This window comes from Branchiostoma floridae, chromosome 7 (assembly GCF_000003815.2).
Source record: "Branchiostoma floridae strain S238N-H82 chromosome 7, Bfl_VNyyK, whole genome shotgun sequence".
NCBI lineage: Eukaryota > Metazoa > Chordata > Leptocardii > Amphioxiformes > Branchiostomatidae > Branchiostoma > Branchiostoma floridae.
The window spans coordinates 4657395-4680439 of record NC_049985.1 but is presented as its reverse complement, the minus strand read 5'-3'; the positions used below and the strand labels follow the sequence as shown (position 1 = coordinate 4680439).

The following is a 23045-nucleotide window of genomic DNA, read 5'->3' as shown; positions in this document are numbered from 1 at the left end:
TGAACTTCGTTTTGCATTTGCAACCGTTGTAACGTTATGTCTGGATTTGGATGATTATCTTTTCAACTCTCAAAGTCTTAGAATGTTGTCACAAAACTATCAAAGATTCAATTTCAAGCAAGGTTTGATTCAAGAAATCTGATACGTTCTCTCCACTATCAAGAAAATATTCCATTCGAAGTTTGACGTGCACGCGGGAACATTTCTCTTTCTTTTCACAACTTTACGAGAACAAGAAAACAATAGAATCAGAAACAATAACCCTGGATGTGTATAATTAAGGAGCTTTTATCGTTGATTATATATTCCTTGGTATAATTTGCCGGCTCATGATAATTGTCGGTTCCTGAAAACAGATCATGAGCAACGCGGCAGGGGTCCAGCTTTCGCATTTAAATGTGTATTCGGGATCTTGAAAAAAAAGTCCCCCCAAAGGTCCGAAAATTTTTACATGACCCCCAAAACTCAGTGTAACGTTAACAATTCTGCAATGTAGCAAATACTGTAGCAGTCACCGTTACCGTGGCAACGTGTAACGGTTTACATTTCACGGTTGATCCCTCTCTGAGAATTCAGCGGTGAAGAAAAGAAGTGGCAACATTGTGAGTCAAAACTGATTTCTTTGTTTTGTTTTTGTTATTCATTTCTTTAGAATGATACCCTCGTCATCCTTGGGTGTTGATGAGCTGAATTTGTCTCCTCCTTGTCCTTCCCACGACCCCGAGCCAATGACAGTCATGGCTTTTAATCCTGCATAATTTATTCACAACATTTCCTCAGCCGTCTGGGATCCGCTTCTAACACGTCTGTCTCCAGCTACTGGCGGAAGACATCTGCTTTTGAGAGGTTCCTGCATTTTTCACAAGGTATTGGCGCTCTCTCTTTGTCTTGGTATTTCTCCCTACAGCATTTCCGATAGCGACCGACTCTAGTGCAGTCGTGAGGGGATCGTGTTAGGTCGTAGATTGTCGCGAAGATTGTGGCGCCGAACCTCGAAGGAGCCGGCCGGGCGAAGGAAAAGGAGCCAGGTGGAGTAGACAACCTTGCAGTCGCCTTGCTTGGCATGTGGTGGCACATTTGAGAAAAACCGTTGCTGCACCCGAGGTGAGGTCGTCTGTGATTTTTAGCGGCATGCTGCAACACATCTCTACGGGGCAGACAGCTTCTCTTGCCGACGCACTTCTTTGTTTTGCCCGCTGTACACAAGAAGACAGAGGGGAATGCCCAGGCAGGACGCCATGTGGTTGTCAAAGAACTAGGAAAATTACAGAGTAGGATTTTGACGTTTTACCTTTCTGCCCCCTTGTTCATGTCAGGACACGTTTTATGCAAAATGTACCAAACCGATGACAATTTTATTTTCTATGCGAAATCTAGATTTTTTTTGGAGAACAGCTGCAACGCAGTGGGTGGAAACTGTACTGAAAAGAAAAGCCAGTAGGAAACTGTTGTTCAGGGTATCAGGAAAGCTGGGAGGAGTCGGCACCTCCTGGTGGCACTGAAAGGTCCTACAGGGGTCAATGGCCAGTGTCACAGTAGTGTATCAACCAAAACAAGGGGAGCTGGGCTTGTCAGGGGCAGAAGTAACGTTAGTACTGTAAAACTTGAAATGATTTTGTTGGTTTGATATTCGAGGTAAGCTTCTACTCTTAAATCATGACAAAGTGAATAATATGTGTGTTTCAAAGGTAAGTTTCCAAGAAATAACCTAATAACTTAAATAGGTGAATTTATGGTAGATATGGTCGGTACTTCATATTCAATTCATTTCTCTTTTTTTCCTTGCAATATGAATATGTGATTAACGTTAATGATACAACTAATATTTTTATTCCTTCAAATCCTTGCTAAATTGCAATTTTTCTCTGCAATTAGAAAAAGCAATTGAAAAGAAAATCTGCAAATAACAGGTGTGTATTGCAAGTGTATTTGCCATTCTTGTCTAATCTCCAAGCAGATCTATCAGTGACAAGGCAATACTGTTTCCTGAGGGCTAACCAGTATCCAGCAGGCCACCACAGTTGGATACTGGTTGGCTCTTCAGAGCAGTTGTCTTGCCTGGAGATATAATCTCTTGTCTATTTCCTCATCTAGTAAAAAGGAATCTAAATATGTGTCATGGGGAACATGAGGAAATGGTCTTTGAGAATGAATATTTTGTGGTGTACTGCAAACCATGCCCTCAGGGATGACAAGTGTCCCTATAAATATGATTTAAAGGTAAAGATCCCATAGACTCATAGCCTTTGATACTTTAGTGAAGGTGCAGTGGGGGGCCAATCTGTCTACTCTAGGGCACAGTATTGGAAGACTGAGCCCATCCCTCTCCATCCACCACCTTTAGTTTTTTTACTCTGCAAGCAGAGGTTTCAGTTGGGAGAACAAAAAAAGTGCCCGAGAATTCTTACGACTGTAAAAGGTAGCAGCTTTTTCTCTGAATGAAACCTCGGCTGGGAGAATAAAATTAAAAGGGCGGTGGAAGGAGAGGGATGGGCTACTAACCGACCATGTTTTTTTTACGTATACCTTTCAGTGGTGTGAGGAAAGTGTCTTTCCCAAGGACACAATGTAACGTCTAACCAGGAATGTCAGCAATGGAACCAATGACCTCTCAATTCCATGTCTCCCAGCCTACCCACTCAGCAATTTGCACAATTCCTAGTTACACGAATGCCCAAATCCCACCCATGCAAGCATGACAATGTTCCTCAGCTCCAATTGCAAGTGGAAAATCATGATTTTTCACTGCAAAACACATTAAGCCTGCTTTTCTCATCATTTAGTTTTGCTGTGAACAGTGTGAACACTTATAGTTTTCACACTCATCATCACAGGGCATGTTTACATTATTTAATGGCATGTTTACATTCATTCATGCAGTTCAATTTCAGTTTTTCTTTTAGTTTTACCACTCACTTCCCATTTTTCTGAACCATTGAATAGGGGTTATAGAAACATGTGGGTTCTGCCTGGCTAGTTCCTTTTCTGGCTAGCTGCTGTGCCCTTGGGAAAGGCATGTAACTCGACTTTCCTCACTCCACCCAGGTGTGAAAATAGGTAACTGACTTCAGTTGAGAAGGTAAAAGGTGGTGGTAGGAGAGGGATGGGCTCCGCCTTAAGATTCCATACTCTAGACCAGTGCTGTCTCCAGCTTTAAATTTATTTCCGTCCCTAACATTGGGGTGGGGGGATCGGGCCGAAGGCGCTCGCCAAACTAGGGGGGTCCGGGGGCATGCTCCCCCGGGAAAATTTGAAAATTCAAACCCTCTAAAACGCCATTTCACGTATTTTCAGAGGCAAAATTTCATTTCGTAAAGTAGGACTACCGACACCCCACGATCTCCAAACAAAAGGCTTTGTTCCGACTGCCCGCCCTTTGGTCGGCATTTCGCTGACGAAATATATTGTTCGTTAAGCAGTGTTGCGTTTACACTCTGAACTTTGCATGATACTTTTTCTTCGTCATTTTCACGTATTTGTTGATCGATAATTTGTGGATAGCTCGGGGGCTGGATAACGCCGCGGGTGTTGGCATTATTGACCGAGGTCCATTGACGCATTTCAGCTTGTAAGATATCGGAAGATCGTACTGAAAGGAATGTGCATTTCTCAATAAAATTGAACACCTTTTTGCTCGTCGTCCAGCACCGTCCAAAGGGTACAGATTTGCAGATCGGTGGAAAATTACCAACAGCGATCATGTTCACAGTGCTGGGTAAGAATACCGTCGCAGGCTACTCCCGTATAATTTCAGGGGAAGATCGGCAAAAAATACACAAGATCGATTCCTGATATTTTCCCGTGAAAACAGGTTTACATTCCCCCGAAAATTATGCATGTAAGCTGTAACAGCAGCGAGTTGGAAAACGCGGCAAGACGTGTTGTTACCATGGTAGCAGCATCGGTGGTAGCCTTTTGAAGTAGTGCCTGCGACAGGGCGTGCGTTATAATTCTTCAAATTCAATCAACTTCCCACCAATCACAGGCAGCAGCGGCACGGACAAAGCGGTAACACCATGTCAGTCACGATGAAACGCGGAACTTTACGAACACGGCGCTGCGAGCTCGGTCCCAACTCCAAGCAAAAGCGTTCTTTTGAAGATAAATGGCGCAAGAATCGGCCGTGGCTTCGTCACATCGTAGACGTAGACGGTGAGAATATGGTGTTTGCCATCTGTTTACAGTTTGCACCAGGGGAAAAACCTCCTTTGTTGATGGTTGTAGAACTATGGAGATCACCAGTGTGACGGTTTACTGAGGTCCCGATACACACACGACGGCCGAGTAAAGAAAGATAATTTCAGAACTGCCGTGTCAGGTTCATAATGAATTGCAGTTTCCCGTTAATGTTGATTTTAAAACGTACAAGAGCCTAGTGATTCCGATCGGCATTGCAAAATAAAACATAGAATAAAAGTGATATCGATTATTACAGATGTTTTCTTGCCATGCTTGTTCATACACCAGTACACACACATCTTTTACTATATGGAAACAAATTGGGCGGGATTCGTTCTCCGCCCACAGCTCGGGCGGCCTGCATACGAAAAGAAGCTGATTTCTGCCAACCCCCGAACTTTCGCCAATAGGGCGTGTCTGGAACATGTTTATGAAAAGAACAGGCGTACACCGCGTGTTCGCCACATCATCAGTTGGAGAGTCCCGGTCTCACCCGTAGTTTATGTTTGGACCGTGGTGCTAGTCGACCGTGACTTTAGCCTAAAGAGCCACAACTGTGGTAAGGCACAGTGGTAAGGTGAGATAACGCCGCAGCCCCGCCTTCTTTTGCGCCACGCTTATCTCGTGGCTTGGAAGGTGGAGACGTGGTGAAGAAAAAGGCAAAAGTCGATTAAATTTGAATTCGGAAGGCTATTTTAGTTATTGAATCTGCCATTTTAAGCTTACGAAACTGCATTTTCATGTCATGAAAATGATGAAATTAAGATTTTTTGGGACGGAATGGGTGAAATTTTTTTCCGTCCCAACAAGTAAATTTCCGTCCAGGGACGGAGGGACGGGTCCTGGAGACAGCACTGCTCTAGACTCAGTGGATAATAACTATTCTCCAAACAGAGGTTGAGTTGTGGAGATAGTAGCTGGGACTTTTACTAGCTTGTGAGAGGAGCGAGCCGGCAAAAATCCTGACTACTAGCATATCTCCATGACTCAACCTCTGCTTGGAGAATAAAATAGTTACTGGGGAGCGAGCCGGTAAAAATTCCAACTTCTAGTTCTACTATGTGTCTGTGACTCAACCTCTGCTTGGAGAATAATAACCCACTGTTCCTACGCCCTCAGATTCAAAAAGGCCATATGGGAATACCTTTACCTTTTTTGAGCCACCCCCTTTCTGATATTTTCGAGCGAAGTTATGTCATGATGTAATGTGTTGGTCAGGTACTAAGACTGTTGCCTTGGAGTTGTTTAGCCAAACTTGTATACAGTCGCTCGCAAGGAATGTCAGGGGCGACTTGGTCGGCTGCAGCGATAAAATCCAGAAGTAGACGTTAGGCAGTTACTATGGCGTTCCCTATCTCTAGCTCTGAATCACTGATCCCAGCAGGCAGTAGGTGGGGGTTGTGGTATACCTAGCACTTGTGGTATGCATGTTGACATGTAGTAATTTAGATAGTAGTCATGACCTAACTAAGTAGTAATGTTATCGACGGAATCAGTACTAGAATACAAATGTACTCCATCATGTTTTGATACAATATATGTTATTCATTATGTCAAACTTGTATTCCTTTAGCCTGTGCAGTTGCCAAGTCTTTTTAATCATTATCTTTCAGTGCAATCCTGTGCTGTCAGCTGTCTCTAGGACCCGTCCTTTCATCCCAGGACAGATAGTAGCTTGTTGGGACGGAAAATAATTCTAACATTCATTCTCATAATTCCACCAGGTACCATTTTACCGCCACCTCAAAAACCGCTGTTATAGAGGCCTTCTCAAGATTGTCTTCAACACCTAAATATCTGAATTGTATTACATTTAAGATATTTAACATCCTGTGTTCAAGACAATCTTGGCAAGACCTCTATACTAATGTTTTTTTGAGGTGGCGGTATAATGACACCCGGTGGAATTATGATAGTCGATGTTACTCCGTCCGTCCAAAAATGAGTCAGACATGGAACTGTTTTAGATGCACTTCCATTTATACCATGACATATTTAACCAGGAAGATCAACAACATGGGCTCACAAACGATGATTGGGACAGAAAAAAATTTTAAGCTGGAGACAGCCCTGCTGCAATCTCCAATCTTTTCTGTGAGTTGCTCCAAGGTTGTAGGCTGGTATTTCTGATCTCCAATCAGTCGTAGGGTGTGGCTTGTTTTTGGTCACAGAATTTTCGTGGCATTTTGTAGGACTTATCTATTCACCTGCAAAAAATATGAACCACTATAGAAAGAAGTTTTGAAAATGCAGCAAAAACAGGTAGAAATTACTACAAGTAATTCAAACGTGACCAAAGTCATAGATCTGCTTGGAGTTGGAGCTAGGCAACTGTAAATCTTGTGTTAAGAAGTGAGTTTCTCAGAGACCTAGATCCACTTTGGATGCTACAGGTTTTCTGACAGCGATGCATTCTATGTCCTTTTCAACCTTTCAGCAAAATTAAGTGTCCCCCAAATTTGACTGATTTGCAGTATTTTGAGCTGGAGAGGTACTACAAAGTACAATCACTGACATAACTTACTGTAACTGTAAGTGAAAATTTTGCCAACAGATGACTTGTGAATGGCTTCTTTGTGTTTTTGGAATTGGCACAACTCAGCATGTTTGCCCTCGGTTGGGAACACACCTTGTGCCAGAGACATGTCAGACAGGTGTAGTAAGGGGCCCGTGTCACAGTGTTTATATTAACACAGAATTCCTGTCAACAAGGTCACGGTCGGGTTTCAAGGTCGGCCTGCAAACTGATTAAGTGCTGGCACACCTGAGTTGTCATAAGGCTTGGCAAAAAAATATGTTGTTCTTAAAATCCGGTTACAGTCCTGAAAAGAGTAGGGTCGGTCAGTAGAGGTTTTCTTTGTTCTTTTATTTTCCTTCTTAGTAATCTTACCTCCTTGAAAAATGGAGGTATGTTTTTTTTGCGTGTCTGTGTGTTTGTGTCTGTGTGTGTGTCTGTTTGTGTTTTCTGATATTTGTGGTCATCATAAGTTGAGAACCTCTTGATGGACTATGATGATATTTAGTCTGTGAGTAGGGGTTGGGAAGACTAAGGTCAAGGTCAATTTTGACCCCCCTGGTGTGTGAGCTTGGTACTGCAGTAAAACTTCATTTTTTTGCATGTTTTGACCTGGACATGCTATATGGTGGCAGTTAGCTTGTGATGTAAGGAAGAAGTGGTGTGTGTTTGGACCCTCAATGGCTTGCTCTGGTTTTTGTAGTTTAACCCTCAAACCACCGTATGGGGTCAAAACTGACCCCAGGCGTATATCGATGTGTGCCATCATGGCATTTGTGGTCGAAAACAAATTTCCTCCCATGAGTTTGTTTGTATATATGTCCTATAACTTCTTATAAGTTTTTAACGAGATTGGCTCATTATTGATTAAGTTATCTTAGAAAGTTTATGTATGGTCCAGTGGGGTCAAAACTGACCCCAGCATTTTTTTAAACAAACTTTTCCGACCTACACCTAAACTACTTATCTTAGAATCACGAAATTTTTAGAGAATGATGTACATGTAAGCCAAAATTATTGTAACAGCTTTTGTGCCAATATCATGTTATATGACGCCATTATGACGTCATTTAGGTAATCTCGGCCGCCATCTTGGATTTTGCCTGATGACGTCATTAAATTAGCATAAATCACGAATATTGAGGTATGAAATTTACGTTGAATTTCATAAGATGTGATAAACAACTGATATCTGCTAAGAAAACCTTAAAACTTAAATGTTTAATACAAAATTAGAAAACTTAATAATATTAATAATTAGTAATAGATATGTCTGTCAGAATTTCGTTGCCATGGCAACATGAAAAATGATAAACATACTTTGTTCACTGAAAATTTTTGCTTTCAACATTTTCTAAAAAGTTACCAAGTTTGGTGGCCCTAGCGTGAGCCATTCAGACGTTATACGGCATTGAAATTGTCATCAAAAATCTCCTTCCCGGTCTGAATAGCATTGGTGCAAAATGTGGTCATCATGATCTTTTGCAGAAATTATGATAATGAGCTAGAAATATTCTCACCTAATCATGTCAGACTGTTCCACATAGATTAGTGAAACTAAACATATATAAAAATCACAAAAAGTGTCACACAAAAAAACTGTATTTGTACAAAACGTTTTGGGGTCAGTTTTGACCCCATACGGTAATCTACGTCGCAAAAAAGCTACGGTGGTTTGAGGGTTAACAAAACATGTAGAACATGAAATGCATCAGGACACCATAGTGGTATTTTCAACATCATATTGTAATTAGCATTCAGATATGCAAATGTACATTGAACAAGCACAAATGTATTTATGAACTGAACGAAGAATCGCAACCTGTGCAACATATCCTTATTCTTAATTCAACTGTTCAAAGCCTTTATCTGAGTGTGAAATATCGTACGCCGTATTGAATTTACCACTCAGGTCAAATTTTTATGTTGTCAGAAAAAGGCTAGGGTTGGCAGGTTTTTGCTAGGTTTGGTAGGGTAACCGGAAAGAGAACATTTTTTCGTATGCCTTAGGAATCAACTTGTCAACATGTTTTATAACATGGATAAAGTGATTAGCAGTCAGCCCTTAGGCCACACCAATTTAATTTCTTGGTTCACGGATTCGCTCGCTCCTATTTTTTTGGGAAAAAAATAAAAATAAAAATTACCACTCAGCAAGTTTTCACCATTAATGAAACCATTCACCAACTTTCTGGTGTAGCAAATTGGCCTTTATATTATAAGCTCCTTAAAGTGTGGGTACAGGTGCTGTTACTGTAAAAAAATAGTGTTTTTGTACTTTCTTCAAGCTGAAAATTTTTTTTCTTTATGTTTTGGATTAGCCGTTACCTTTACCCCAACCATTTTACAATTTTTATTTTTATTTTTATTTCGCCCTCTCGCTCCATATTTTTTATGAAAAAATCCGTGAACCAAGAAATTAAATTGGTGTGGCCTTAACAATGTGTAGACTCAGCAATGGCTTCATTCATTGTGACGGTGTTGTGTTACTGCTAATATTTGAAGAATGTAGGGAGGATTGTTAGAGGTGTGGGCACGCATGGGTTATGGTATTCAGAATTGGCACTTGGAATTAGTTCTAATACTCCATGCCACACGTTCAGTCTAATACTACATTGTAGTTTCAGGTGTTTATTGATAGATCTAGTCTCTGGACAGTCTGGTGTATTTTTCATGAAGTACACAAAATCTATTTTGAAAAAAAATTTACCAAAATTGTGAAAATTGCTATAATTGGTATAAAACTTATCAAAAGCAAATTTAATCATTGGTTTTGGCAAAACATCTAATTTTTCTTTATCCCTTTAGCTCCTTTTCAAGTACTCATACTGATAAAGGTTTTATATAATTGTACCCATGCTATGACATTTACAGTTCCAATATTTTAGGCCACTGTGTTCTGTGCCTTTACCGGATATGTGGATATTGCAGTAAGGCTGTATGTTTGTAGCTTAGCTGCTTAAATCTTTTATCCCGTAAGTTGTATACATCCTTCTGTACTCGTGTTTCTGGATCAACGTTAATGGATTCTCAATTCCTCCCAGTACTCTGACCTTTTAAGGACTTTATAACCTGGTATAAAGATCCTGTATAACCTGTAATCTAAATGGACCCCAAAGTAGCTCTGAGATTTTTTGACAAGGCTTAAATGTGTACCGACCAAATGCATCGTGCAGTTTGATTGGTTCCCTCTGCGAAGGAGCTTAGCGTGGAGGTTTTGTGATGTCGTTGGCATGCATACAGTCCTCATATGGCTCACCACTACAGACGGTTACCAGGGCTTTGTGCTAATGTTTTGGAGTTAACATTTCCTTGCCTGGGGAAAGCCACCTGATACCTAAAACGTCTCCTTGGCAATGTGACGAACTATCCCGTTTCCATGGTGATGGCATTTCTGTTTGCCATTAATATTTATCACCCCATTACTGTAAATCTTGAAATGTTTGCGTTGGTTTTACTTTTGTGGTGACCACCTATTATAAACCAAACCATACACTTATGACACTGTGAGCAACCACAGCATCACGTTTCTAAACCGCGCACCAAACTACACAAGTCGTAAAGAGAATAGTCATGAGCAGTGTTTGTGTATATTTTTACGTACACATTTCTATTTTTCGTTTCTACAAACAGCCCAGTGGGTCCACTGATAGCCTTAGGCTGGGAAAACCTCCTTTTTCAAAGAATTTTCTGCAATCCTAAAAAAAATAATTGCAAAATTGCCTCTTTATTCCTCTTATGCAAATATTAGGTTCCAGCATATGTATTTACAGTATTTAAGAAACCTTAACTGATGAAAGTACAAACAGATGCACAGCACCTGTGGTCAAACCTTTCCAAGAAGACCACTGAGGGGACTGATAAGATCTGGTCTACGTGGACAGGTAGGTACTATAGTCACCTGATAGGATTCTTAATGCTTTGGTGTGGGGTCAAAGTGATAAATTATCTAAGTAAGACTCCTTAAGTTGAGGTGGCCACCTGCACACGTTTGAGAGTGTAACATTAACAAAATATGTCGTAGCATTCTTAGCCTTGACCTTTTAGAAGGTTCTCCTGAAATGTCTTACATGTAGGGTACATGTTTGTGCAGTGTTTAATTTTAGCCCATTTTCCAAATGCTTACTTTGTTGACATTCTGTCAAGAAGGTATCTTTGGCGTTGGTGTTCAGGCCCCAGGGTTTTACTTGCTGTGCATACGTTAAGTTTCAGTCACATTCAAAGTGCAATTTTATTTTCGTTAAATTTTCAGCGAAACTGTGACTGGAAAGATTTTCAGCAAGACAGAACCAATCGGCAAGGATCAGGATCTATGGCTATGTTTGCACAGTACACAAGGCAGCTACATTTCGTACAACCCAGTCACAACTGTCAGAAAGAATGCACTCCATTTGCTATGTCGTAAACCAGTATCGACAAATGTGACTTTACAGGTATACTCAAGTGAGAAGCATGCATATGGCTTCTGTTTGTCGCACAGTTACAAATGTGTGCGAATGATGTCAACGTCAGACACATGTAGTTTTGTTAGGTTCCCTAAAGATGGTGACCATGTTATCGGGGCCTTTCAAAGAATGTCTTGAACACCTGAATATCTGAAGTGTGCATACCTTTGGGATTGCTGGTGCTGCATTTGTAGAATATCTGAAGTGTGCATACCTTTGGGATTGCTGGTGCTGCATTTGTAGAATATCTGAAGTGTGCATACCTTTGGGATTGCTGGTGCTGCATTTGTAGGCACCTTTTTTTATTGGACCTGATGGAATTTAAAGCATGGGACATTATTTGTACACATTTCTGGTCGATATCTTTCTACTTTACCAACCACTGAAAAATTTATGTAGGATATTCTACTTTCAATCCGAAACGACAGTCCAGGTCATAACGATTTGTGTAGCAAGATGGGGAAGCATTGGATCGATTTGTCTCTTTGCAACTCCCTTTAGTCACATTACGTATAATCTATTTTCATAAGTACAGAGATTATGTTCAATAACTGTGAATAGCTGTGATAATGTTTCCCATATTCAAATGTGATGGCCCTGCATTCCCCCTAATTGTCATCAATAATGTTGACAAATGTATGTCAATAAAAGTCCACATTTGAAATTCAGCACTCAACAAAGTGGCATTTGGGAGATGCACTCTGTTAGTGTTCTGGCCTCGATTAATATCCATAATCACATGTGCTGGAATCACTGGTCCGACATCCATTTCCACCTGCTTTGGGAATCAAGGCACTTTAGTGATCTTTATTGATTTATCAAAGGCTTTTGATATGATTGATGATTCTTATTTTTGTGTGTGTACCAATTGGCAACGAAAACATATGTGCTTTGTCAGATTTTGACTGAAAATTTGGTGAAATTTAAAAAAGAATAGAAGTAGGCATCCATGAGTGGACTTATATGTATACGCTATGAACAGAGCTATGTGAACACAGTTACTTAAGTACAGGTAGCATACAAAAGTTGACCTCATAAACAATGGATTGTCCAATTTTAATTAATTGATAAATAAATTTTCTACAATAAGGAAGAAACTTTAGACCCAGAAAAAATATGAAACCTGAAGTTTATGTTCCAAGAAGTTAAATTGGTATGGCCTAATGTATCTTTGATTTCCCTGCAAATTAAGAAATCCAATATGTGTACTCTACTCTTCATCAATGCAGTTTGGTAAAGCATTAACAATAGAGATGAAACACAAGACCCCCCCCCCCCCAAAAAAAAAAAGAAAACTCAAGTTTATGCACCAAGAAGTTAAATTGGTATGGCCTAATGTATTTTTGATTTCCGTGCAAATTAAGAAATCCAATATGTGTACTCTACTCTTCATCAATGCAGTTTGGTAAAGCGTTAACAATAGAGATGAAACGCAAGACCCAGAAAAAAAAGAAAACTCAAGTTTATGCACCAAGAAGCTAAATTGGTATGGCCTAATGTTTCTTTGATTTCCGTGCAAATTAAGAAATCCAATATGTGTACTCTACTCTTCATCAATGCGGTGCTCAGTAACTGTTGGTGCGTAAACCGTCGTGTCACATGACCGGATGATAGGTATGATCAGGGTTGTAGCCAGAACCCGTCCTACCGTCCTTTGACGGAATTTTGTAGCTGGGGCCAGAAAAAAATTTGCCCATTCTGTCCTCTGTGACAGACAAAAATTGATATGTAAAGATATAAAGAAAAATGTATAATCTTCTACCAAAACAGATATTGTTGAACAGCTTAGTCTATTAGCAAAATGTACACCTCAAAAGGTAGGAAATAGCATTTCAGAGAGTCTAGATTTCAACATTTACCTAGGGAGCATGCCTCAAGGCCTCCCTAGGAACATCGTGCCTTGCCCGCTCGATAGGATTCAAAATTGAGAGGAAGGAAAATGATTTCAGGCTGGCTACAACCCTGGGTATGATCATCGACTGGCAATAATACAGAGCTATTGATTGGTGAGGAGCAATTTTGGGGGCCTGCCCACTTAACGACGTTTAACCATCAGTTGTCTGTGTCTAGCTGACATATGGCACTCTGGCTTACAGTTTTGTCTGTCTCATCTCATTTCCCATAGACTGGTGGATTGGAAGGGTGTATCATTCTGTAAGTCAAAGAATGTTTGCACTGTTTTTTGCAGTTTTTGCAATGAGCTTTCCATTGTGTGCTATGATTTTACAGTAACTGTACTGTTGCCTGCAAACTTTAAACACTACTGACTACTCTCCAAGCAGAGGTTAGGCTCCGGCTGTTTTTAGGCCGTGAGAAATCTCCTTTCCCACAGCTCAAAGTGTAAGATTAAGTTTCCGCAAAAAAATTGAATGAATTTGCAGTAGTTGCTGATGAAGTCTAGAGATTAGATAAATGATGGAATCTTGCTCTGTAGCAAATTGCTTGAAGGCATCATCTGGAATCTAAAAATCGTATCTGCCATTCAGCAATAATCAAGTCCTGTCCTTGGTGCTGATTTGATCATCCTTACCCACTTCTATACATCAAATAGCCTGTAAAATGAATGTCATTTGCATCGATAAAACCATTTTCCATTAGACAATAATGTTTATCAGGGCACAGCAAGTTGATTACATGGATGATAACCCTGGAGACTCTAATTCCAAAATCTAAGAATCTGGAGTCCCTGGAAAAAATAAGAAAGAGAACAACAGCAACAAAATATGATACGGTAACCTAGATTTTTAATAAATGTTCAGACTACTAGACCATAAACATGGTATAAAGAATTCAAGGGGCAAAACATGGTATCACAGCCAACAAGTGTAACCTTACACATATGCATAACCAATGGAAAATCTGATCCAAATCAAACAAACAAACAATTCTCAAGTAAAGATTTTAAAAGAATTGAGATTTCGTAGATGCCATCCATAGAATTTACTTGCTGTGGCCTTCTGATGAAAATGTCGATTGAGTGAATAATTTTCAATAATTATGATCCATTCGTAACAATAAACAAATCTTCGTTTACATTGATTGAACCCAATACAACTAACTACACATGTCCTTTTCCATAAATATTATCATTGTCCATGGATTGATTTTGGTTGACACGAACAGATAGACTAAATCGCTGTCTAAACGGTGGAAGAAATGATGTCATCTGACCTTGTTTTCTTCACGATTTTATCACGAAGCCACCCACCCGTCTATATTGTCTCATCAGCTAAATCAGAATTATATGACCACATCTGTTGGCTTAAACGTTGGATCAATTTTCTGTCATCGAGCAGGCTGTAGAATGAAGACTGAGGTGGGTTTCAGGTGCTAATGGTTGCTGGGGTATATGGGGAGGGTAGCATTACAGCTAATGTTGCAGTTGTCAATGAACACTATCCAAGAACGTAGTATGCATATGGGGAATGTCGGATGATCAGCCTAGTTGGTGAATTATTTGTTTTTATCAATAATCTTTGGCAAATAATCTTTAGTACTTCAGTTGCAACGTGAAATACAAAATATATTGCATTATCAGGCATGTACATGTACCTGAGTCGTTGTCTTTTAGTGTACTTGTAGTTACAATAGAATTCTTTCTTTCTTTATTCAAGTTGTAACAGGACAACACACTGCGGGCACTAGGCAGCGAAGCTGATATCGTGGCCACAGACATATAAATATACAATACAAAATGGACATGTATATACAAGCAATAGAATAAAATAGTTTTTACATTAAAAGCAGTTAAAGCTATCCCTTTTGTACGAACTAGCTAAGGATTTACTGGACAGAGGTACGGCTGGAAGTGAATCTTTTGGTAGATATCGTGTACACACACAGTGCTTCTGAAAGCTGTCTATTGGTGACAGCGTCATGGTCAGGTGAGCCCTGGAGCAGGAGTGAAACAGTAGGCCGTTGTTGTACAAGGCGTTCAACGGTGGAGGTGAGTTTGCTACGCTGGTCGGAATACAGGGGGCAGTGTAGCAGGTAGTGTTGAACTGTTTCGGAGGAAGCCCCACAGACACAATGTTTGCTCTTGATGTTCATTTTGTACAAAGTACTGTTTAGTTGGCACCAACCCATGCGTAGCCTGGCAGCTTGGATGTTACTGTGCCTTGGGCCGAGTCGTCGGTAAGTTTGGTGGTGCCTTGTGGATAGCAGATGCCTTTTGCTAACTCTCTTGAAATCAGTGAGGCTTTGGGCGTCTCTGACTGTCTGCGGTAGCTGGTTCCAGAGTGACGATGTGAAAGGAATAAAGCTGTTTTTGAATGTCTGGGTCCGGCAACGAGGAACATGAAGGTGAGTGTTGTTACGTAGCTGTAGACGTGTTGTAGACTGGGCGCCTCTTGTTGACGGAGTAAGCAGCTGTAGATGTGGGGGTACACGTCCGTTCATCATGTTATACATGATGGTGAGTGAGTTGAGCTGTCGTCTGGTGGCTAGAGTGTCCCATTCCAGTTCCTGCAATAGGTTAGATTTTGGAGTACCTTTCATCGCCCCTGTGACGAGAAGGCCTGCTTGGTACTGGACCTGTTCTAGCAACCTGCTAGCTGAACTTGCCAAGTCACTTACAATAGAATTCGTCACATTTGATATTGTTCAATATTGCACATTCAGAATTTTTTCTGATGCATACAGTATCTTTTTTGACACCGTGTGAAAACTATATATGGGGTATCATCCTTATACAGGTCTATGAAAACAATACCTTGTACGTATATGGTACATTATATCGAATCACTGTTTTAATGAGTAGGTGTAATGCTGACAGGTGTATGTGACATACTGTAATACATGTGATACTCTTGTCGTTACCTTAAGTTTGCCAAAACAGGTTTGTTTTGGTGCTATTTGTGTGTAAAAAAACTAAGTACTATGTACTATATGTATGTGTCTATAGACAGCATAAGCTGAAAAGCTGTGGATGAATATCTAATGATATTTGGTACGTGGGCAACGGTCAGGAAAAGAAGGTCAAGTTTCATATGGTAGCCTTGGTACCATCCTGCACAGTAACTGCTGGCTCATGCTTTTCTCTTGCTTAATAAGTATCCGTGGTTAGCAAGCAAAAAGATTGAGCCAGCAGTTACTACAGAGGGTGGTACCCAGGCTACGATATTATAGTCTGGTATCAAGCTGTACTATAGCTCCAGAGTCTCTTCTATTCTCTCCGCAAATTTAAATCAGGAGAGTCTTAATTGGGAGCTATAACATGGCTGGATAGTGGATACCAGGCTAACGATATTAAGTGGATTATTTTTTACAGTACAGCAGCAGAACTTTGGGTTTTGACATGATCTCATTTGTTTGTACAGGTCCAGTACTAGTGCCATGATGACAGCTGTTACTGTTAGGAGAGAGTCCAGGATGCAAGCGGCGACGCTCGCTCTACTCCTTGTTCTGAGCTTGTGCAGCCATCAAGCACAAGGTATGGTCGATCACTCGATGGTGCATGCAAGCATGACTGGGAAATGCACTTCCATGATGTGTTGACTTTGTGAAGCTCTGAATGTGACCAGCAAACCAATAACGGGGATCGAAATGCTGGGTACATGCCAAAATTGGATCTCGGTGTACCTAATTCTTGACTAGATACTTGTGTAGGGTTACATACGTTGAGGTCCTAGTTGGATGATAGTAGTATACAGTATATTCTTAGCATTGAGTTGTCTGAAAAAAATTAAACCTTCTTTGTAAGTCTTGTTAAAAAAATTCTTAGAAGTTCAAGCCATTAATTGAACAAAAAAGACAATATGGCTTGTCCAGAATCAGATTTTGCTAAAATTCTAAAATTTCTACTTTATTTTGTGTTTTAGTTTATTTTTTAATATTTCCCAAAATGAGTTTCAAGCCCCAAGTAGTCATTTTGAGAACATGGCGTGACTGCAAATTTGAGTTACTGTGAGCTTAAAATCAACCTACATGTGCATCTGGGATCTCTAAATGTCCGAGGGCATCTCAAAGAAATGGCGAGGTCAGGATTTCGACTAAAAATAACCAGACTCCAGGTTGGGGTGGCTCAAGTCTGCCCATGTCATAACCTTAAAATGTATCACCCCCGTGTCTGTAAACTCATTCTGAGCCAGTAAAACTAATGCAGTATCCAAAGGCTTTTATCACATATGTAATACTGAATTCATGATGTGCCCCAACATATCTAGGTTTATATAGCGTTACTGTTTTATATAGACTTATGCTGGGATAGAGATTTTATACTGTAAATCTTGTAATGTTTGTCTACGAAATTATTTCAACTGGAAACTCAGATCAGATTAAAACACAGTGAAACCCTCCTTTCTCCTCCCACTGCAAAATTAAGTGCCACAAAAACAATGAATTTACGTTGCTTGTGTGAGGGATGGTTTGTCACATAAAATGTATTGTGAAAAAGCCATGAAAAGATATGTAAATTGTAAGCAATAAACAGCTGGTGTCCTTTGCTGTAACGTTACTTGAAATGTATGTGGTTATTTTATTGCCTGAAAACAGATAATACTTTATTGATCCTTGTAAAGAGTCATAGAAATGCTGTTGTTGCAAATAAAATAGCATGTAACGAAAGGTGTGGAATATCTATCAAACCAGGTATACACAATGTGTACAAATTATGAGGGCGTTTTATATAGTCCTCTTTACATCTTTTAACGTTCTGGTCTTGATGAGACTTTGCCCATTTCCTCCACCTTCAGGATCTAAGTGTTAAGTATCACTGTCGTGGACACTGTTTAGTCTGTGTTAATGGTATGTCAGAAATTCAATGTTCAAACGTCATCAGATGCTCATAGTTAATTACTAGACTATGGATAAATATAGACTTCAAGTTATTGAAAATATTGAAATGTCTGCAGTAGATGTATTTTTGTGATTTCCCCGCAAAATCGTGAAACAGTATTGCACCAGAAGTGCTTCGTTCCGAAAAAAAATTACAGTTAACTTAGTGCAGTGCCCACTATTTTGATATGACATATTCTGGATTGCAAAATCTCTTTGTCTTTTGCAGGTACAACCACCGTGAGTGGTTCAACAACTGCAGGCAACATGGGGACAACTCAGGCCATGACTGCATCCAACCAGAACAACAACAACACAACCACAGCAGCTATGGGAAGCACAGTATCCAACACCTCAGCAGAAGCAACAACACAGGCAGTCGGAAACACAACTGTCGTGACAACAAGGAGAATGACCATTGCTGGGCCATCTGGAAGTACAGTTGTTGTGACAGCCACACCAGCACCTAACACGACCCTACAAGCTACAAGCACCATGATGAACACTACAAGTCAGACAACTGCAATGCCGGGCACTACAGCAGGCATGAATACCACGGGTGCAATGCAGGGCACGACTCATTCCACGAATGCTTCAACGGCAATGCGGGGCAGTACCATTGCGATGAATACCACAGCTACGATGCAGGGTGCTACAGGTGCCATGAATACCACAGCTGCAATGAAAACCACAACAGGTGCTGCAAACACCACAGCTGCAATGACAAGCATTTCAGGTGCAGCAAATACCACAGCTGCAATGACAACCACTATGGGTGCAATGAATACCACAGCTGCAATGATGAGCCGTTCAAGCAACATGAATACCACAGCTGCCATGCCTAGCACTACAGGCGACATGAACACCACAGCTGCAATGGATATCACGTCAGATACGACAAATACCACTTCAATGCCAGGCACTACCATTACCATGAATACCACAGCTCCAATGCAAAGCACAACTGGTACTACCAATACCACAGCTGCAATGCAAGGCGCTACAGGTGCAACAAATGCTACCACTACAATGCCAGCCACTACAGGTACCATGAATGGCACAGATGCAATGCCAGGCAGTACAAGTGCGATGGATACTACCACAGATACACCAGAGGCCAATGGCACCATGACATCAGACACCACCCCCACCATGGCACCGATGAACACCACAATGGTGCCGACCACCCAGACTACTGATGTCATGACCACAGCAGCAGCTGGTCCTCGTTCTTGGAGGGTGACATTCGATGCCAACTGCACCGTCGCCTTGACTAACAAAGTGGAGTTCCTCCAGAACTGCAGTGTCGAATGCGCTCAATGGCTCAGCGCCAATGAAAGCACCGTGAGGTGCGTAGACGTACTTTGCGGCTCCACCATTGTCGTTGTAGAAGTCGACCCTTCGGCCAATCAGACAGCCGTTGCTGAGAAGTTTGAGAACCTTAACGACCCGAACTCTACGGAACCCCTGATGTTCTCGTTTGGAGGGTCAACGTTTGCAGCAGCGAGTTCAGAGATCGTCCAGCCACCAACTGCAGCTCCGGAAACTCCTGGAACCACTACTACATCCCCGAAACCTGCAGGGTCCTTCTGCATGATCCGAGGGCTGGATTACACCGGCTGCGTCATCTTCCTGTCCTGCGTGATCGCCATCGGAGTCATCCTGCTAGTAGCCATCCTGTGTTGCATCGTCAGGTGCTGCCGGCGGCAGAAGAGCAAGTCCTTCGACCTCCTGAGCGACATCCCCCATATCTCTCTGAGCGACTACCCCATGACGACCATCCCGCGCCCGTCCGTGTACCAGCACGGGTCAGGCAACCCCGGCCAGGTCAACATGGCGTACATCACCGACGACGACCTGGACAAGCCCAAGCAGCCGCTGGAGTCCTCCAACACGAGCCAATCCAGCCACAGCTCTGGGAGGGCGGAGGACGAGAAGAACACAAGCGCGCTTAACGACAGCGGCAGTAACCATGTTGTGCAGCAAGCGTCGGGAGCGTCCTACCAGGCTGTTGCGACAGAAGACCAGCCCCCTCCAGTGTACAGCCCCCAATCAGGTACAAACGGCGTGGTCGTCCAGGCAACGGGAACTGACCAGGCCCCCGGGCCGCTGCCCCCCTCGTCTGCTAGGTAGACTTAGTTCCTTGTTCCCCCATCGCAGTTGGAATGCCGCTGATGACCATGAGCCGCATGTGCTGCCGACTGCCAGTCCTGCAATTATTTGCTTCCTCCTTTTCTATTAGATTGTGTTTAACAAAAAAATATTTTCTATTAATGCTATGCGTTAACCCTTATGTACTGCATGCTGTTCCTAACAAAGCTTCTGGCAAAGAGCAGAATATACAGTGATGCTAACAATTGTGCTATACTAGGGTGAATGGCAAAGAGGGGAACAGTTCTAACAATGAAAAACTACCTTGTTTTAGCCTAATATTTTTTTGTTCCATTTTCTATACATCATGAGTAGTGTCATGTATAGTGGACATCTTGTACTTGTACTGTGTCTGTATTATATCTGTGTATCTTGTCTATTGTCCAGTTCTCGGGAACCTTAAAGACGTAATATGAAAAATTGATATTTTCCTCCTCCATGCAGGTCCATACATACCCTATGAAGCTGTTTATGTCATATGTTTGTAATCTGCACAAAAAAATATTTATGACAAACAAAAAGGATACTAAATTTTTCTGTCTTCACTTCCAGCCCAGTGACCGAAGACTTGCTTGCTCAAATACCAGAAACTGTGGACACCTCTGAAGTGCCTGAATCGGAGAACCCTACCATCTCGTTCAGGGAGGCACCCGACGCACAGGACGACCCTGAGTCCCCTGCTCCTGCGAGTCCCAAGGTCATCAAAGGTGAAGATGGTTCCGTGAGCGTCGTCGTCAACTGGTAGACTGGTTCCCCACAGTTCACTATCATTGGTCTCAAACATTTCCATACCACACAGGGCCCAAAATCCCCACTTGCAATTTGCAGGAAAAAATTGCAAGTTCAGTATAAGCCTGGCAAGCACAATCTTGGTGTCCCAGATTTTAGTAAGATATTGTATATGTACTGAATGATGAATTTTGGCGCTGCTACAAGAATGTACTACAAACAACTAAGAGCAAGGTTACTATACAGGAGACGTATAACCACAAAATTTATACTGATACATGTACTTTGAAAAGACCATTAGAGGGTAGTTTGGAGAAAATTTTCCATGTTGGATTTTTAGTATCAACTCGTTGAAATCTGTATTTAGAAGCAGAATTTAGAGAAAGAAGTTTTCACCGCAGAATAAAGGCAGGTTTGAAAGGTATGTATTCACCACAAGAATATACCTTGATAATACGTCAGTTGTTGATTTTTACAGTACTAGTGGGCAGAGGAGTCAATACATTATTATAGTGATATTCATCTCCACTTTTAGGTGTTTGCATTCAAACTGAATGGAGGCAGATGCAATTTGTCCTCCCAGTCTTCTGTTGTCTTGTTATAATTTACAAAAAGATATCCAAGAACCAACAATTGCATCGATATATGGCCATAAACAAGTCCCATGTTTTTTTGTTTACACGTTTTATTCAAGATTTTTTATATGGGATTATTTTAAGTGCCATGGACACTGTCAAATTGTTCAGACAAATGACAAAATATAGATCTGCCAAATGAATGCTTTCTCCCTCAGTCTGTCCCATTGATTTGAATTTTGCCTGGGTAACTCCATACCTATTAAGCAAATGACTTTTATTGAGTGAGGTCTGTTGAAGGGTTTTATGGTATGTTTTGCGCATTGACAAAAAAGCAATGTAGAAATTCCTGTGCCATGATGTTGAAAGCAATAACTGAAAAGTAGTGCCAGGCACATTGTCATACGTATCAAAACCTACATGTTCCAGTAGGAAGTTTGAATCACACCATTTTGACATTTTAGTGAGTGAGATTTTAGATGGTTTGATGAGGGTTGGCTGTGCAATTTTTACATTTCTAGCTTTCAGCATTGTTCTACTTCGAATTGCTACAAGATCAATTAGGTTATGCTTTATTGTTCCAAAACTGATCTTATGTTTTCTTGTCAGTTGCTTTGCCCTGTCTCTTTCTCTCCTCCTTTCTCTTGGGAAAAGGGAACTTTCTGTTGTAGCGCAGACTTCAATGATCATTGTGGTCTGTGAGGTACACATGTGAAATATACATTGCATGATGTATAGTTTTTACCTTTCCAGAACTAGAGACAATTATAACAGGACTGTCACTACTTCAACCATTCCTTTTTAACTTCAAGAAACAAAAACTGAGTTTTTGAGAACCATGATGTTGTTATATTAAAACACAAATCTGTTATGCTTGGTAAAAATTGTTGTAACCTTCCTCTTAAATTGATAGTCCTTTACGTTTTCTTAGCTACTATAACTACTACATGTTGTACAACACTCCTTGTGGTGATTTGCACAATGTCTTCTTTACTGTCTTAGTCGAGTTATGTAGAGTTGTAGAGTCGATTCCAAGACACCGTGCGGATGTTTGTTGCCATTGTTTAGAATTGATTTTAAAGTTTTGTAATTATATGTCTAGGACATTTCATACTTTAGAAATATTTTTAACACTTATTCAACTTTATAAATATTTCCCTGGTCCTGTAAAACTTTGGAAATATTCATGGTGTGGAATTGGATACTTCTAATGGTTTCTAAACAATGATAACAGCATTCTACCATTTTCTACCATTTCCTACCATTTTTTGTAATATTGGGTCAGTGGGCTGGGAAGAAAGCAATTCACACATCCTTGCAAAGTATGGTTAGGTGTCATGTCAATGGCCTACCACAAAGGACCCACCAGTGCCCATCAGTGAAATCTAAAAATATACCAGGCAGACAAAAGGGGCTAACTTTTATGGGGCCAATAAACTAGTTCTACCATTTGGCAAGGATTACCATTTTTTGTAAATATTTCTAAAAGTGAAAGAATCCTGCAGATGTTTGAAAATTATTGTAAATAAAGAGATTTTTGTGTGATCTCTTTCAAAATGTTTCCAAAGTATTCAAATGAATTCAAATAGATTCAAAATTCCATGTTATTTTTATTTTTTAAATTATAATTGTTGTGGCTTAGACATTCTTTTTTCAAAATGATTCCAACTTATTACA

General features: G+C 40.8%; 1 protein-coding gene and 1 long non-coding RNA gene across 2 annotated transcripts; both read left to right on the top strand.

Moving 5' to 3' along the window:
- Position 1: 1 nt before the first annotated feature.
- LOC118420280 lies at positions 2 to 16567 on the top strand. Its single transcript, XR_004831722.1, has 3 exons — positions 2 to 602; positions 781 to 866; positions 16458 to 16567. It is a non-coding gene; the product is annotated as an uncharacterized LOC118420280 (long non-coding RNA).
- A 2493-nt stretch (positions 16568 to 19060) lies between these two features.
- On the top strand, positions 19061 to 21266 carry LOC118419790. The gene is made up of 2 exons (XM_035826389.1): positions 19061 to 20042; positions 20617 to 21266. Exons 1-2 carry the CDS (start codon positions 19066 to 19068, stop codon positions 20807 to 20809), a joined length of 1170 nt encoding a protein of 389 aa, XP_035682282.1. The 5' UTR covers positions 19061 to 19065; the 3' UTR covers positions 20810 to 21266.
- Positions 21267 to 23045: the final 1779 nt, after the last annotated feature.

What these genes read in the sequence shown, in the direction of transcription:
- LOC118419790 (XM_035826389.1), top strand. Translation starts at nt 19,066, where the DNA reads ATGGCACCGATGAACACCACAATGGTGCCGACCACCCAGACTACTGAT. An exon ending in CTGCCCCCCTCGTCTGCTAG is followed by an intron (nt 20,043 to 20,616) that starts GTAGACTTAGTT and finishes CTTCACTTCCAG; the next exon opens with CCCAGTGACCGAAGACTTGC.